The sequence below is a fragment of the Polypterus senegalus genome, chromosome 18 (assembly GCF_016835505.1).
Source record: "Polypterus senegalus isolate Bchr_013 chromosome 18, ASM1683550v1, whole genome shotgun sequence".
Classification (NCBI taxonomy): Eukaryota; Metazoa; Chordata; class Cladistia; order Polypteriformes; family Polypteridae; genus Polypterus; species Polypterus senegalus.
In genome coordinates, this window is record NC_053171.1 from 919,870 (window position 1) to 936,987 (window position 17,118).

At 40.2% G+C, this 17,118-nt stretch overlaps 1 protein-coding gene across 1 annotated transcript in view; it reads right to left on the reverse strand.

Moving 5' to 3' along the window:
- LOC120518888 (Fc receptor-like protein 5) overlaps positions 1 to 16,798 on the reverse strand; it is a 37,523-nt gene extending 20,725 nt beyond the window's left edge. The window contains exons 1-4 of the mRNA XM_039741898.1: positions 16,751 to 16,798; positions 11,757 to 11,792; positions 9,025 to 9,309; positions 320 to 601 (exon numbers count right to left, since the gene is read on the reverse strand). Coding sequence (XP_039597832.1) covers positions 320 to 601; positions 9,025 to 9,309; positions 11,757 to 11,792; positions 16,751 to 16,781 — 634 coding nt within the window. The 5' untranslated portion in view covers positions 16,782 to 16,798. The remainder of the gene's footprint in view (positions 1 to 319; positions 602 to 9,024; positions 9,310 to 11,756; positions 11,793 to 16,750) is intronic.
- Positions 16,799 to 17,118: the final 320 nt, after the last annotated feature.

Consider the following 17,118-nt stretch of genomic DNA (forward strand, 5'->3'; position numbering starts at 1 on the left):
AAAACAAAATCATGACAACACAGCCTGATCCATTAGTCACAGTAATTGGATAGATTTGAAGAAAACAGTTTAATTGTAAACCTGCAGCCTTTGTAGCCCACCAGGATCTGAGTTTGATACTCCTGACTTAGATGAAGCTCACATCACAATTTTAGAACCATCCATGCAACATTACAGAATACTCAGGAGGTGTTTGGGAGGTTAAGAAGGGCTTATCATTTTTCTTATCATAATGTCATTGGAACGAAAAGCAAAATGGTAGAGGTTATCACAAATTATGAGAAAGACATGAATTAGTGGAAGAGACACCTGCACTCACCTCTCACGATCACCTGCACTTGCTCACTTGTTTTCTTCTTAGTCTTCTTCCCTTTTGCCTCCACCTCACACCAGTAACTGCCGGACGTCTCATGTCCAGCTGATGGAATTCTGAGCTCCGACTTTGAAGCTCCTTGACTTACAGATTCCTCGTCTCTGTAGAATTTGTATCTTAGTTGTGTCCCCTGCACTCGACAAGCAGACCAACACATCAGGGTCATATTGTCTCCCTCCCATAATGTGGTACTGGGGTGGACTGTCAGAGTGGGCATGGTGAAGAGCTCTGTAGAGATTCAGAGGAGAAAAACAATAAACAGGATAAGTAACTGAAATAATCGTAAAAACTACAAGCTAAGAAAAGTTAGAAACTTTTAATGTTAATGTTTGACACAAAACAAACCACTTGCAGCATGTGTCGGAGTTTACATGCTAACCGTTGTCGGAGGATAAAAATAAACGCAAGCCAGATATTCTTAGGAATACACATACCGACAAATTTATAATTCAAATTTTCATTGTAGCACAATCCACATTTTATCACCTTCTACGTTAGCGGATTTTATCATTGGTGATTGTATGTATGTTTCTGTATGCGTGAAAAGGGAATTTCAAAGTGCCTAAATTCAAGAAAAGGATACAAATAAATGCAAGGCAGATGCTCTTGGGGATACAAATGTTCATAAACTTAAAATTTATATTTCCATTGTATAGCAATCCACATTTTATAACTATACATTAGTTGATTTTATCATTGCTCGTTGTATGCATGTCTTTGTATTTTGTTCTTCACATTTCACTTTTTTTGATAAATGTGCAATAAACATTCATTTATTTTTCTAACTGCTTTATTCCATTCCATGAGGAGGTAAGGGCTTTATTCCAGCAGCATCACTCATGAGACTACACACACAACCACACATGCTCTATTTTGTGAAATCGCTTAACTCTTTCAGAGGTGATGTCGACTAGATAGATAGATAGATAGATACTTTATTAATCCCAAGGGGAAATTCACATAATCCAGCAGCAGTATACTGATACAAAGAAACAATATTAAATTAAATAGTAATATAAATGAAAAAAATTAAAATAAAATTAATGTTAGCATTTACTTCCCCGGGTGGAATTGAAGAGTCGCATAGTGTGGGGGAGGAACGATCTCTTTAGTCTGTCAGTGGAGCAGGACAGTGACAAAAGTCTGTCACTGAAGCTACTCCTCTGTCTGGAGATGATACTGTTAAGTGGATGCAGTGGATTCTTCATGATTGACAGGAGTTTGCTTAATGCCTGTCGCTCTGCCACAGATGTTAAACTGTCCAACTTTAATCCTACAATAGAGCCTGCCTTTTTAACAAGTTTGACCAGGCGTGAGGCATCTTTTATCTTTATGCTGCCACCCCAGCACACCACCGCGTAGAAGAGGGCACTCGCCACAACCGTCTGGTAGAACATCTGCAGCATCTTACTGCAGATGTTGAAGGATGCCAACCTTCTCAGAAAGTATAGTCTGCTCTGACCTTTCTTACATAGAGCATCAGTACTGGCAGTCCAGTCCAATTTGTCATCCAGCTGCACTCCCAGATATTTAAAGGTCTGCACCCTCTGCACACAGTCACCTCTGACTTTGACTATTGTCAAAAGGAAGAGTTGATGATGGTAATCAACTGTAAACTGTGACAAAACCAACCGCTACATTGGACACTCGTTGCTAGAAGGAAAAAGAGATTCATTGGTTTGATCGAGACTCCCTGCGCTCACGTGAGTAGCAAGGCGCATACAACGGCAAAAATGGCACTGACATCTGGCTAGAGATCAAAGTGAATGCGAAAAGCAAAATACTCCGTGAACGATGTCTTACCTATCTTCTCTGAACTGGACTTTGACTTGTTGGACTCAGATTTTGATACAAGTGAGGTTCCAGCTTCAGCTGATCAGTCCCCAGGTAGTACTAACAATGTTTACCAGGGAGGACTGCCACTTAACAATGACAAGATGTAGAATTCAGATTGTAATGCACTGCGACCGTGACCGCCACTGCTGTTGTCACAGCCATGTGAAGACAGCCTGGCAGCAAGCCTGCCACTCATTCTTGGCAAACTGGCAGCCACAGCATGCAGCAACAGACGTTTTATGATGATTTCTGTATGAAAGCATCTTTTTTTTGGAAAAAATATTCAGCCCTCAAGGAGTTAATCCTGTTTTAATGTTAAGGTGAGCTGTGCCCTCTCAGCACCATCAGGGCTAATTCATGACTCAGGGCTGGGGTGGGGGGTGCCAGTCCATTGTAGAGGTACACTGACATTTGACTGGCAATTGACCAAATCTTTAGAATGTGAGAGGATTAGTGTGACCACTCGTGACCTTCCTGTAGTCACACACTGACCTTTACCACTCAGAGTAAAAGCATTACTGGACTGAGAGCGATGAGGAGGATCATCTCTGTGGGCTTCACACCAGTATGGTCCACTGTCAGACTGAGTCACAGATTGGATAGTGTAACTGCGTCCAGTGACATCTTTAATATGACCCCCTGACTATTTCTCATTCCCTCTGTCCCACTGATACCTCCAATCAATAAAGTTGCTTTCAATGCTGCAGTCCATGACCACCATGACTCCAGTGTACACCATGTCTATGTGTCGCCTCAGTGTCATTATAGCTTGTAGACTTTCCACAGAGAATAAGAAATGACTAGGACAGGCTGTGTAATTCTGGTGTGAGCATACGTCAGGTCATCCAGTCTACAATTCAAATGCTTGTTTGAGTCTGAGTATGTACTTTTTTTGTTCATGAGGGCATTTTCTAAAAGTAGTTTAACAATAATTTAGTAAAAGTAGATAAGTTTTGCATGATGTGAGCATACAAATGGATGACTTAACTTATTATTGGCTTATATGACATGAGTCATTCGAGATTTTTTTCATTTTTCAATGAATAAACATTCATTTGTATATTTTTCCAGCTGGTTTATTCCATTCCATTAGGGGTATGGACTATACACCAGCAGCATCACTCATGAGGAAGGATAGACTCCTGTACAAGACAATGGTACATCACAGGGCAGGTATTCACACATACACATGCTGTCATCCCTTTACTGAATTTACTTAATCCAGTTTTAATGTTAAGACAAACTGTGGCCTCTCAGCACCATGAGTGCTAATTATGGACTCATAACTTGTGTGGATGCCAGTCCATTATAAGTTGGAAGACCCTCAGCACCTGGAGCCTCATGTATAAATGGTGCGTACACACAAAAATGTTGTGTACGTCCATTTCCACGCTCACATCGCGAAGTATAAAAACTAAACTTGGCATAAAGCCACGCACATTCTCACACCAGCTCAAACTATTACATGCACAAATTCTCCGCTCGGTTTTGCAAACTGGCGGCATCCACCATCAAAGCAATGCTACTGTTCCTGTGTGGTTTCGCTTTATTTTTTAGATTTACATCCCTGACACAGCTTTATCAAATACCCTGAAATTAACAGCATATCATTTTTTAGTTCAAGGCATCTGATTGTAATCAACCTGTAACCATATAATGGTGCACGGAATGGCCAAACTATTCCAAATACTATAGCTGCTTTAGCGTTGTTACTATTAGTGCACCACTCTGAGTATTTTAACCTACTGTATTTGAGTGTGGAATCACAGCTGTACACCAGCTGATCGGAAAGCTCTATGGCAAATTGTGTCAAGAGCGGGGAGAAATATCAGGATACAGCATCAAGCACACGCTACCTCACCTACATGCACAGTCTATTTGAACTTCTCCAATTCGGCAAATGCTTTAGAGCCTTTCCAGCACAAACCATGTGGTTCAGAAATAATTTCATCCCAAGAGCTATAAACACACTCAATCAGCTCATCAAGTGCTCCAGGTAGAACTGTTTATACTTATAAGTAAAATTACTTCACTTTAAACAGACATTACAGTTGTAATATTGCACAACCTGAGCCACTCATGTTTTCATATTGTATATTTTTCACTTTTTTATCCTATTACTATTATTGTTGTTGTTATTTTTACTATGTTATAGGAAAGTAAGTTTATGGAGGATTTGCGTTTTGAATCTCATTGTTTAAAAAAATAACAATAAAGGAATTCAATTCAGTTGAGAGCATGTATTTACAGATGATGATGACTGGGTTCTAAGTCGATTTAGATTTCTAGGAGCTATCTTCTTAGGGCTCTTGTCATCATTTTTAAATTGAAATTTAGTAAAATATGTACATTACATTATAGAGATAAATTTTTAACTTCATTTAAATAATGTATATTGTTAATTATTAAATATACAAGTACTTGGTGAGCAGTGGTAGCATTGAGCTGGCACCCCGTTCAGGGATTGTTCCTGCCTCGCGCTGTATGCTTGCGGGGACTGATGCAACCCTGGATGGATAGATGAATGGAATAATTAAACATGTACTATGAAGATATTTCAATTTCACTTAAAAGTTTTGAAGAATCTGCATTCTAAGCTTACAGATGGCTTGACATTTATTAAAGAGCTGATTGTATGGCAATTGATTATTTGGAGAAAGAAAAGGAAGGACAGGAATCGGGAGTTAATACGTTTGAAAGAGACAGTACTGCTGCAATAAATTATTTTATTAAGGGTCACACACAGCACAGCAAGCATCTTGTGGGAGGCAGGAACAATCTCTGGAAGGGGCACCAGCTCGTCACTACCACTGTGCCAATGTACCTTAATGTTTTATACATGCTTTAATTTCTATAGTCATGAAAATATCAAGTATAAACCTTAGTATTTAAATTGTTCAGAGAGCTGTAACATCATGAATGTAATGTATTCTGTGTCCTGTCAGTGTAAGAGAAAACTTGTTTAAGAAGCATGCAGTGATTCACACACATTAGAGTACATAGAATAACACATAGAATTATGAAGAATTTAACGAACCACTTTAATTAGGATGAAATTTGAGAAACTATTAAACAATTTTAAGATGAAGTTTATGAAGTTTTACATTAATGACAAAGGTTGACATTTCAACCATTTTTTCACACTGTGTCCCAGGTTTTTTTCATTTATCTGTACACTAATATGCTTCCATATGACACTCAGATGGTGGGATATGACTCGCCTTTTCACAGCGACTTTGATATCTGACCACTTCTTATTTTTTCAGGCACTGTGCAACTTTCTGAACTTGAACTTTTAAGTTTCTCCGCCATTCTGTCACTTGATCAACTTCCTTTTGTTGTTTATATCACTGCTTGAACAAACAAATATTAAGTTTTTCCTTGCCTCTAATTGGTATGCGCTGAAATTCTTCTTTTCCCCCGTGGTTTTGCCATTATCTTTTCACAAAACGCAAAACATAAGGGGCTATTTATACTGATTTGCATATTCAAAGAGGCGTAATTCTGGGAGGAGTCGGGGTGGAGCGGGCAGGCACGTTCACGAGCGTTACTTTTCACCCTGACTGGGATTTATGTAGTGGAAGAACATGGAAGAACATGGAAGTTGGCGTACGCACAGATTTATGCATCTGGATTTTTTTGTGTGTACGCATGCACATTTCCACTTTTGTCCATATGCCATGTTTTAGTGTAAATTCTATGCATGGCCTTATGCATGAGGCCCATGGTGATGTCTATTAATCACAGACTTTAAGCAGTCTGAAAGGGGTCTTTAATAGACCTGCCATTGCTACGTGTCAACCATTATGGTGCCCTGAAATAGTGGGACCATGTAGAAAAAGTTTTGTCATTTCTACGTGGTGTGACAGAAATGTACGGAAATTCCTTAAATGGAAGTCTGCAATGTGAACTTTAATCATATCTGATTTGTAATTTACAATTGGGAGGCAGAGGTGGAAATCAAGGAAAAAATCATTATGGAGGGCACTGTAATGTTTTTTGTACGTTTTTGTTGAGGGTCTGTTTTGGGGTAGTTAGTAGGCATTTTCAGGTAGCATGTACTGTACACCATGTGAAATAAAGTCCCTGTCATCTACATATTATTACCAGGATACTTGAATTGGAATAATACAAGTTTACTGTTGAGGTGTAACTCAGGAATAAATCACTTAGTCCACTGTAGTAAACTTTAATCCATTGTTTCCAATAATTTTCTCAGTGAGCGTACATTGCAAAATGATTGCATAGTCATCAAGCCTCTTTGTCTGTGAATGTTTGCTTCACTTCTTCAAGAACCTTTTGAAATGTAAATTCCAGAGAGAAAATTGAAAATCAAATCAAAGAGGCAGACCTAGAAATTACCAGGATAGTAAAAATAAGGAGAAGTGAAGCTTATTGAAGAGATGTGGTAAATATTTCAATAAGATGATTAAATGGGAATTTACTTCATACTGCTAATGCCAGGATGTGTCTTTATGAGTTAACATTAGAATTCCACGAACCATCCCAAACTTTTCTCCACACTAAGTCACCTGGACACAGGTAAATATTAAAGAAAGATGACAGACAAGAAAATGGCCGCACCGTTGTCTCCTTGCTCCCTGTTGAACACGACTTAGTCGATAACATAACCGAATGAGGACAAAATACACCTGCCCAGCAAGGGGATTGGTCTAGACTTTCTCCTATTCTCAGATATAGGGATTGATATTTGAGGAGTAAACCAACAGACATTTTCTATATTGTGTGCGCTAAAGAACCAACAACAAATCAAACCAATAACATATTGAAAAATTATAAAAGGACTTTGCAGCTGCATGAATAAAAAGTACCACTTACGCTTTATGGAAATAGTTCAAAAGTCGATAGAAATCTACATTTTGTACTTAATACCTTCCTGCTTTTCATTCTTGTCAGTACTTGAGTGATCTTTATGTTCTAGACTTTTTTTGTCTCATTAACGCAGATATCCCAAGGCTTTTGCTAAATTGCAGAAGACGCTGTTGATGGTGCTGATTCTGTTTTACAGACAGTTGTAATTAGTTATGCAGCACACGTTTTTACTCACATTGCTTTTTGGAAATCAATACTACATATCAGCAACAAATCTGGAAATCACTGAATGCTAAAAATGTTTAATGAGGACTGTCTTGCGCATATACTGTTGTGATGCCAAGTTGGCTTTGGTGAAGTGTTTCTTAGCCTCTCTGATATGATCGACATGGGATAGAATAGATTCTGGATTGTTATAACACGTGCTGCCATGAAATAAACATGATTCCACACCAAGGAACGAGGTACCCCATGTAAATCGTTCATAATGTCTCCAAAACATATTTGTTAACTTACAGACAAGTACTACACAAATGCTTTAACAAACTCCTTATTTTAACTTTGGGCAAGGACCATAAGCAAGCCCCAATTAGGGTCTGAACTCGCGTCAGCACACCTTACCGATGCAGTAGCGAAAACTGATTTTACGCTTTGAGCCAAAGAAGTTCAGTAGGTGCGGGGCTGACCAATTGGCTGCTGACTGCGCTGATATCAATGACGTCATGACACTAGCCTGACTCAAAATCATGTGACGGGTGCATTTGTAACAAGCCTTGAAGTGGCGCTTTGAGCACTAGGGCTTCAAAAGCTCGACTCAATGTTGAAACATCAGTAATCGAGCAGCCCATCACTAGTGCTACCTTCACCACAGTTTACTTCAAAAAGTTAGATCACCATTAAAATGAATCCTTATTTTCTCTAATGCTCACCTTTTGAGGAACTGTGTGCCAGAGCATAAAAACAGAGACATCACTCTTGAGTGATGAGTGACCACAGGAATCAGGATTTGAATCCTGACGTTTCTGTTACCAGTGGCTCAGTTCAGCTCATTGAGATACTGAAAGAAATGACAGTGTGTACCACTCCTTGTCACAAATGTGGCACAAGATGACAGATTATTACACTGACTGGACAGAGCCAAGAAGATGTGTGCTAAATTCACTTTGGGAGGGTCCTGCATGATGGAGCATAAAATTAACAGTTAAAGCAAACACTGTAGCACTAAAACTGGATTTTCACTGCGTTTGGGTCCATATTTTCCATAACTGCCAGTCCTGGAGTCACTTAAACAATACTTTATAGAGTGGACAGTGGATTAGAGAAGACACCACTGTTTGCAGTCCCACTTGTTCTTCCACCTCAATTGACTTATTACGACATGAGGTTCTGCTGTTCATGTCAAATAACACCACGACAGCTCTGGTCACACTTCTGCCCAAACACTTCATGCCTGCAGTGACTGTGTGTTTAGCACAGATGACTTTATTAGAGACTAACTGGACATGACAGATATTGATAATGACCAAAGATGTAAACTAACATGAACGTTTTCTCTTTGTACTTCATGTTTTCTCTAAATTTCACCAAGGTGCTAAATCACAATCGTACTGCCACTACTGACCAAACAGGGCCACAAAAAAGAAGACCCAAACTTCACAAACTAAAAAAAAAACTTTACACAAAAAGTCAAAATGAACAAATTTGAACAAATTCAGTGATGTATCAGGGTCTCTAGCTCTTCTGCGACTGAATGAGCAAACAGGAAGCTCAAGAAAAGAGCAGGATGAACACCATTTTAGGAGGCGCATTGTGGACATCTGCCCATAAAGATGGAAAGAATTCATAAAAGCCATCGAGCAGTCAGCAAGACAAACACCCCTCGTCTAAAGGCACAGAGTGGCCAAGTAGAGAAAAGCCCCTCTGCTCTGCTTTAAAGTGATAGGCCACTATGCCCTGCAGACACACCTTAGCCTCACACTCACCTTGAACAAACAGTGTAACAGGATTGCTGGGTGCTAAGGGTTGAAGAAGACCAGCATTGCGGGCTCTGCAGATGTATAGTCCACTGTCAGATGCACTCACAGACTCAATGGTGTAAGTGCAATCACCGGACTTTTCAATTGAATAATTGACTTCGTTAACAAATTTGATAAAAAAAAATATCGAGTCAGTGATGTCACCCTCAACTCTGCACACCATTGTCACTGTGTCTCCAACGTACACAGGTGTCATCGTAGTGTTCAGTGTCAATGTCACCATTATATTTCCTGTGAGGAAAAAAATAAAGATCACAATTACAGACCAACATGGTGGAGACGGAAACAAACACCACTGTTTCACTTACAGTGACAACTGAACAATATGTCACTCTGCCATCGAGCCCCTTTCACTGTGAGCACTTTCATGAAGAACTTTAGAGAGCAGTTACCATTTGAATAAACATACTGTGAAGTTCAGTGAAGGGGTCCATTCACAAAGCTGAAAAGATGAAGTGATTTATATGAACAGTTTGCTTATTAGAGACCTGATTACATATATTGTGGAGCACCAAGGGGGCATACCAGTCACCCTACCCGACACAGACAGTCAGACACAAGTTCAAGTCCAGTACACATGTTTATTCCTGTGGGGGAAGCCCTTACCTTTGCTCCCCACTACACAACACAGTATAGTATACAATTAGCACAACACAGCCCTTTCTCTTTCTCTGCCACTTCCACTCCTCTACCAGCAAGTAGGAGTGAGGCAGCCCCTTTTATAGGGCACCCGAAAATGCTTCAGGTGCTTCAAGACCACCTTCTGGAAGCAGTTCCGGGTGTGGCAGCAGTGCTGCAACCCAGGGCTCACCAACTGTTCAGGCGCCCCCGGCGGTGGCCACGTGTCCCAGTGGGTTGAGTTTCTATGCTGTAAACCTGAGACCCTGCTGTGAGCCAGGGGGATTTTCCTTTAGTGTTCTGGGGGGAAGTATTGGCCTGAATATGACCTCTACTCCGGTCTTTCCATCACAGGGATGTCCCATTATCCGCCACACTATATAATGGAATGTACAAACTGGTCACCACATTGACCAAAAGGAAATCATACACAAGGGATTGTTGAAATGCAAAATTACGATCGTGGATCTGGAACACTGATCATTCTTCCACCGACAGTTGATGAAACGATGATGCTGTACTACTCAGGCAGTGAAAAACGAGAAGCGGGAGTCGGATTTATGGTGGATAGCTGGGCTGACAAAAAATTGTCTGGCAGTACTCACCGTTAATTCTACCATCAATACACACATTCTCTCTGTCAACACATCGAGACCAGCTTAGATGTGACCAAGGATCATTTGTACAACAAGCTCCAACATATATTGGACACGATTGTGAAGACTGAGCTTGTTGTATTGGCTGGAGATTTCAGTGATCACATTGGTGCAGACTGGTCTGCATGGAAAGAAACAATGGGCAGATTCGGCCACAGGGAGATCAATGACAATGGATTACATCTACTATCCTTTGCCACATCTAACCACCTTATTGTGGGAAATAGACACTTCCAGCATGCCCACAAACATTAGCTCACATGGTGAAAGCCATCAGGCAAAGATTTGTCTATCCTAGGCTATGTCCGTGTCATGAGAGGGTCAGATTGCAGATCTGACCACTACATAGTATGTTCTAAGATACAGCTGTGACTCCAACGGGTAAGAAATCTCCATCAGTCAAGCTAAACTAGACACGTCCAAGGCATCCAGCAATCAAGCAAGAATTCCAAATTGCTCTATCCAACAAATTCTCAGCACTCAATCAGTCCAATGATGTGGACAAAGAAAAAAAGCAAATATCAGTAGCCATCCTGGAATGTGCAAACCCCCACTACCCCCACGTGACTATCCATCAGCCTCCACATGCAAAAGAGGTTCTCGGATCAGTGTCTGGACCTGGTGGACAAATGAAAATGACTGAAACTTATCAGCTTTGAGCAATACCAGGAGCTGAACAGAGCAGTCCTTCAAAAGATGAAGACAGAGTGGGAAATCTATTGGAGCACCGTAGCCGCTGACCTTGATGAAGCAGCATCCAGGCATTAATATAGGATTCTATATCAAACCATCCAGAGATTGAGTGGCAAGACTAAGTTGACTAAAGACAGCATCAAGAAAGCGGATGGGAGTTTTGTGAGATCACCCAACAAATGCTTGCAGAGTGAATTATTCCACCTCGATTCACCTGAGATATACCTTACCATTTACAAAGGATACCGAGGGATCTTTTATGACCAGAGAGTCAGCACCTCGATTTTTTTGTCATCATCCAAAGGATAGCACTATTTTTTCAGCTCAGTGTCCCTATCACTGGACTGGGGCATTGTGGTCCACACTCAGACCACAGGGTAAGCATCCCTTGGTGGCCTCATCACCAGCAGCAACCGAAACTTTCCCTGGTTGGTCTCCCATCAAAGTACTGGCCAGGCTCAAACATCCTTAGCTTCAGGTGGATGCCCTCTTCTGAAGTGCATGTGGTATGTGAAGAGTTTCTACAGTCCTATGTGTGAAAGCACTCATAAAGAAAACACAATGAAGTTTCTGATTCTGATGGAAGAGCAACTTAAAGTGTCAAATAAAGACAAAGACAGTAATCTGAGGGTAATAAGCAAGAATGGTGAGTATGACAACCAGAACAAGAAGGTCAGTGTGATCTCAGATTAAAAATCTCCTCTCACGTACCTCCATACTGGGCTGAGGACCTCAACACAGGAAGACCTGAAAATAAATAAAAAAGATTCTGAAACACATGTGTGAAGCCATAAAGAGAAACATGAAGAGGTTCTGAAAGTATCTCATTAGCTGGGGTTCAACCATCTGAAGAACAAAACTATTAAAAGAGAGTGGCACAGTGGCAGTGCTGCTGCCTTACAGTTAGAACACCGGGGATCGAGTCCCAAGTCCTCCCTGGGTTAAGTCTGCATGTTCTCTCTGTGTCTCCATGGGCTTCCACTGGGTACTCCAGTTTCCACTCACAGTCCAAAGCACATACTAGGGTCAATTTATAATCGCCAATGCACCTAACCTGCATTTCTTTGGACTGTGGGAGGAAACTGGAGTACCCAGAGGAAACCCACGCAAACACGGGAAGAACATGCAAACTCTACGCACGGTGGACCCAGGAAGTGCCTAAATGTTAAAACACACAGAGTATGGATTTAGTAAACTGATTTACTCAGCATTTTTAACTTGATGAATTAGTCCATTCTGCCATCTTTTACTTTTGAGCCACTAGACACGCCACCACTTCGGTCAAAGAGCTGACAACTAGGACATAAGAGAAGTCCTTCATTCTCACATTTTTTTTCCTGCCTTTTATTTCCATTTAGCAATTGCTGGAACCCCTTTAGTCCATTATAGTATCTTGGGAAGGTGGAGGTCAACTGCACAGGATTCACAGCAGGAATAAAACTGTGTTGTGGCTACAAACCATCACAGGGCTCACGTTTACACATGGCTACTTGTTCTACTTGATTCACATGATATATTAAGCAACTAACCAACCCAGTAATGGACAAGTTTGGATCATGAACTAAGTTGATAAACATCTCTGTGATTGAGGGAAATATCAGACCACCTTGGAAAATTTCATGTGAACACTAACACCACAGAGAGAGCGACTGGCCAGGAGAGGTGACACAGCAGTGCTCTCCGAGGTGACAACATTCTGCTCCTACCAATGCATCTGACAATTAACAGTTTTCCTTGCACCATTCTGATTTTGGCATCATTGTGTTTCATCTTCTTGATTTTCACTGCTGTCATATTGCTGTACAATTCTTGTTTCTTAGGACACCAGCACCAGTGTTAAAGAGTTTTGGTGTTCTTTAAGAGTCTGCACTAGACCAAGGAATGGCGTTGCACCAGTGTGGCCATAAACATTTACTAATATATATGATATTTGAAATATAATTAAATATACTATATTTTTTATTTAATACTAGCTGTCCCCCGTGGCTTCGTCCACATAGTAGTAAAACAGGACAAAACTTTAAAAACCAATAAAAAAAAATGTAATTCTGGCCAAGGTAGGTGTGCTCCATTGTCAGCCACTGGCACTGTATCTGATCCTGTTCTGCTCTGACGGGAGAGCGTCGCTCGTGTGGGGAGAAAAGAAGGTGGCCGTGATATCTCTGGCAATCAGCAGCTACCCTCTAAAACACACGGAGGTCTGATCTGTCAGTGAGTCATTTTCCAACCTGCTATATCCTAACACAGGGTCACAGGGGTCTGCTGGAGCCAATCCCAGCCAGCACAGGGCACAAGGCAGGAACAAATCCTGTGCAGGATGTTAGCCCACCATGGGGCACACGCACACACACACCCACACACCAAGCACACACTAGGGACAATTTAGGATCACTAATGCGCCTAACCTGTATGTCTTTGGACTGTGGGAGGAAACTGGAGGACCCAGAAGAAACCCACGCAGACACGGGGAGAACATGAAAACTCTACGTAGGAAGGACCCAAGAAGCGAACCTGCGGTGGGTTGGCACCCTGCCCGGGATTGGTTCCTGCCTTGTGCCCTGTGTTGGCTAGGATTGGCTCCAGCAGACCCCTGTGACCCTGTGTTCGGATTCAACGGGTTGAAAAATGGATGGATGGGATGGATTATAAAGTATATCCAGCCCCATGTTTCAAAGAGATTAATAATTTACTTTGCCTGACTTTTACAGGAAGCAAAAAAACTAAACTCAGCCTTGCCAGTGAACTCCCAGTAACTCGGCAGTCCAAGTAGGCAGCTGTGTCGGTGTATAAACTGCGATTGATTTCACGGTAAAAAAATTGTGCATTCTTTCTTTGGTTTTTAAAAAGCACCTTAACTGGTCCTTACAACAGTGTTTCCCAAACTCCTCGGTCCTGGGGGCACACTGTGGGTGCAGGTTTTTGTTTTTAATTGGACTCCTGGGCTAATTAAGTGATGTGTTATTTCCAAAGATCTGTGTTTTGAGAACAATATACAAATTAGAAAAACAAGTTTGGTAATATACTGTATATTGTGAAGGACAGCCGGGACGCCCCTGCTGCTTATGTTCCTGGGGAGCCGCCATGGACAGTCCAGTACCTCCCCCAGGACGCTTGGTGGCAGCCTCCCTGGCCGACGGTGATTCCCCAACCACCCGGAAGTGCAATTAGGACCAGGTGGTTAATCACCTGGAACGCTTCTGGGTGGGTTCTAAAAGGGCCCAGCCACCACCACTCGAAGAGCCAGGGTCGGGAGGAGGAGGACTAAGCTTGAGGAGGAGTGGTGGAAGAGAAGAAGGATTGTTGGATGTGTTTATTGTGCTTTGGGACTGTGTTTGGGCTGTGTGGCACGGGGAAGACATGTTCCACAGTTGAAGAAACAATAAAAGTCTTTGTTACTATATATATATATATATATATATATATATATATATATATATATATATATAATTGCACAAAGCAGTTATATAGGAATAATGCATTTTTTCTTTTTAGCAATATTTTCATATTGATTTTCATTCTACTTTTCTAAGTGTTCTAATTTTTTCAATTAATCCATTATTTACTATTTAGTGTATCTGATGCTAAAGTAGTTTCAGCCTTTGATTATTCCACGTTGTTTGCCAGCGTGTCTGCTCTGCTCATTTTTAATTGTCATTAATAATAAACAATGAAGGGGGAAAAACTGCACAGAGAAAGGGCAAAATATAATGAAATCAACAAAACAGAGTTATGCATTTAAACCTATAGCAAAAGCAGAAATATTTGTAAATGTCTTATAAATGTAAAAATCATGCTGCAGTGCTTTTCTGAATGTTAAATAAAAGAAAAAAATAATACCAGCTAATTAAATGAGATCAGTGCTATCAGGCGTTGTCACTGATTAGGAATCTGGTTGGAACAAAAACCTGCAGCCTACAGGGGGTCCACAGGTCCGAGGTTGGGAAACACTGCCTTACAATAACTGTTATTATTTAAAAAGTTAAAACATTAGAACAACTAACACGGTAAAGGGGCACAGGGTGAGCTGTGATGTATATGGTGCTCTAGATCTAATTATGCAATTTTCATTATCCTATCACTTATTAAGTTTATTACATAGAGAATTCACAAAAAATTCTTTTTGTTGCCAATAGATGGCAGCGAAATCAGTGAATTAATTCAATGTAAGTCCATTTTTGTTTATTACAAGATATTTCGAAGAATTCTTTTGCCTTGTGTTGTTTTCCTGCATTGCAATAAAAGTTGCATAATTAGATCTTGACCACCCTGTATTACAGAATATCCCGTATGAGATAAACACATTTGTTTAAGTAGCTAGTGACAGAAAATGTCTTAAATGTAACTAGCTTCAATATTAGTTACTGAAGATTAATAAATCTACTACCAGGCTAATGATTTTAGATAAAAAATAGGTCTGGAAAATTAGATAATTGGTTCTTAAGCAAACCTTTTATTATAGATTCTCATGTAGGATATTAAGATCCAAAACTTCAACAACAACAATAACTCAGCATATCAAACCAAGTATGATAAAAGTTCCTTAGACATAATTTTTTTGGAAAGCCAGGACTTTTTAATATAGTTTACAAACCAAGTACTGTACTGATAATAGAACATTGCAGGTTATAACTTTATTACTATCTTTTCCGAAATGTATAATGGCTTTATAGTTTGTACTGTGTCACAGTGCTATTTGGTTTAAGACAGATATCAGTATATGAAACATCTTATATGTGTGAGTGCTGGGAGACTGAGACCCCTTTGCGCCCCCCACAGGGGTGATGCATTTGTCAAGGGTTTGTTGTCCATCGCCAAGGCAACGGTAGGTTTGCAGCCACACTGTATAGCACTCCAGTCTGCCAATTGTTGATACGGGGAACACTTTAATCCGGCCACTGAAGAAGAGAGCGAAGGTCAAACGAATGATAACGCCAGTACTTGGCTGCTGTGTCTTTGAGTATTGAAGTTGCAGCTCCAGTTTGCAAGTTCGCTGACTGTCCTTGTTTTGAGCAGAACAATAAAGCTGGTTTTCCTGAAGCCACTAAACTCAGCCTCTCCTTTTAGGTGCAAGATATCAACTCCATCCATCCATCCATTTTCTAACCCGCTGAATCCGAACACAGGGTCATGGGGGTCTGCTGGAGCCAACCCCAGCCAGCACAGGGCACAAGGCAAGAACCAATCCCGGGCAGGGTGCCAACCCACCGCAGAGATATCAACTCATGCATCACAATATATATTGATTATCTTTTTAATGCCAGTTTAATATATTTTAAAAATATACTGCGGTATATAAAAAAACTACATATTAAAATATATTGAACTATACAGTATATACAATATATTATAAAGACTAGCATAGTATTTACATTATCTCAGAAATACATTGTAAACTTTTTCTAAAATATATGGGACAATATGTGTTCCTTGTACTTTAAAATATATATCAAATATAAATATTTTGGAATATATAATACATCATACAAAGACGGTGATAATTTACATGTTTTAAATGTTTGTCAGTATAGTGCAACATCTTTGAATTCTATTGTAACATGTTAAAATATATTCATTTTGGTGATATTTTTAAAAACACATTTTTCATGTATTTCTTTTTTATAAGGAATGTTACAGCTAATTATTTTTTTTTTATAAATACAGAGGCAGTATAAGTAAATACATTTAAAACCAGTAACTGTACTTACATATGAGAAAATAAAAGCCACAGGTCTTCATCTTTAAACCAAACTGAACTCCACTGATCTGAAGTCTCAGATTTTCAGCGTTTCAGTTGCATTCCTTGAGTTTTCAGGAAATGACCACCAGCCGCAGCGCTCAGTAAGAAAACCACATTGACTGTGCAGTGCGTAACTCATGAGCCATTTTTATTTTTTGTTTGTAATTTAATAAACTGTATTTTCAGTCCTCTCATATTTGTATCAGGGTGCTATGGTGGAGCAGAGGTTAGTCTAACATGTCTTCTGGTTCAAGTCACTGTCTATGGGAGTTTCCTCTCGAGACTTCTTTACATATTTCAGATATGTCTATTTTAACTGAATTTATTTGTGTATTC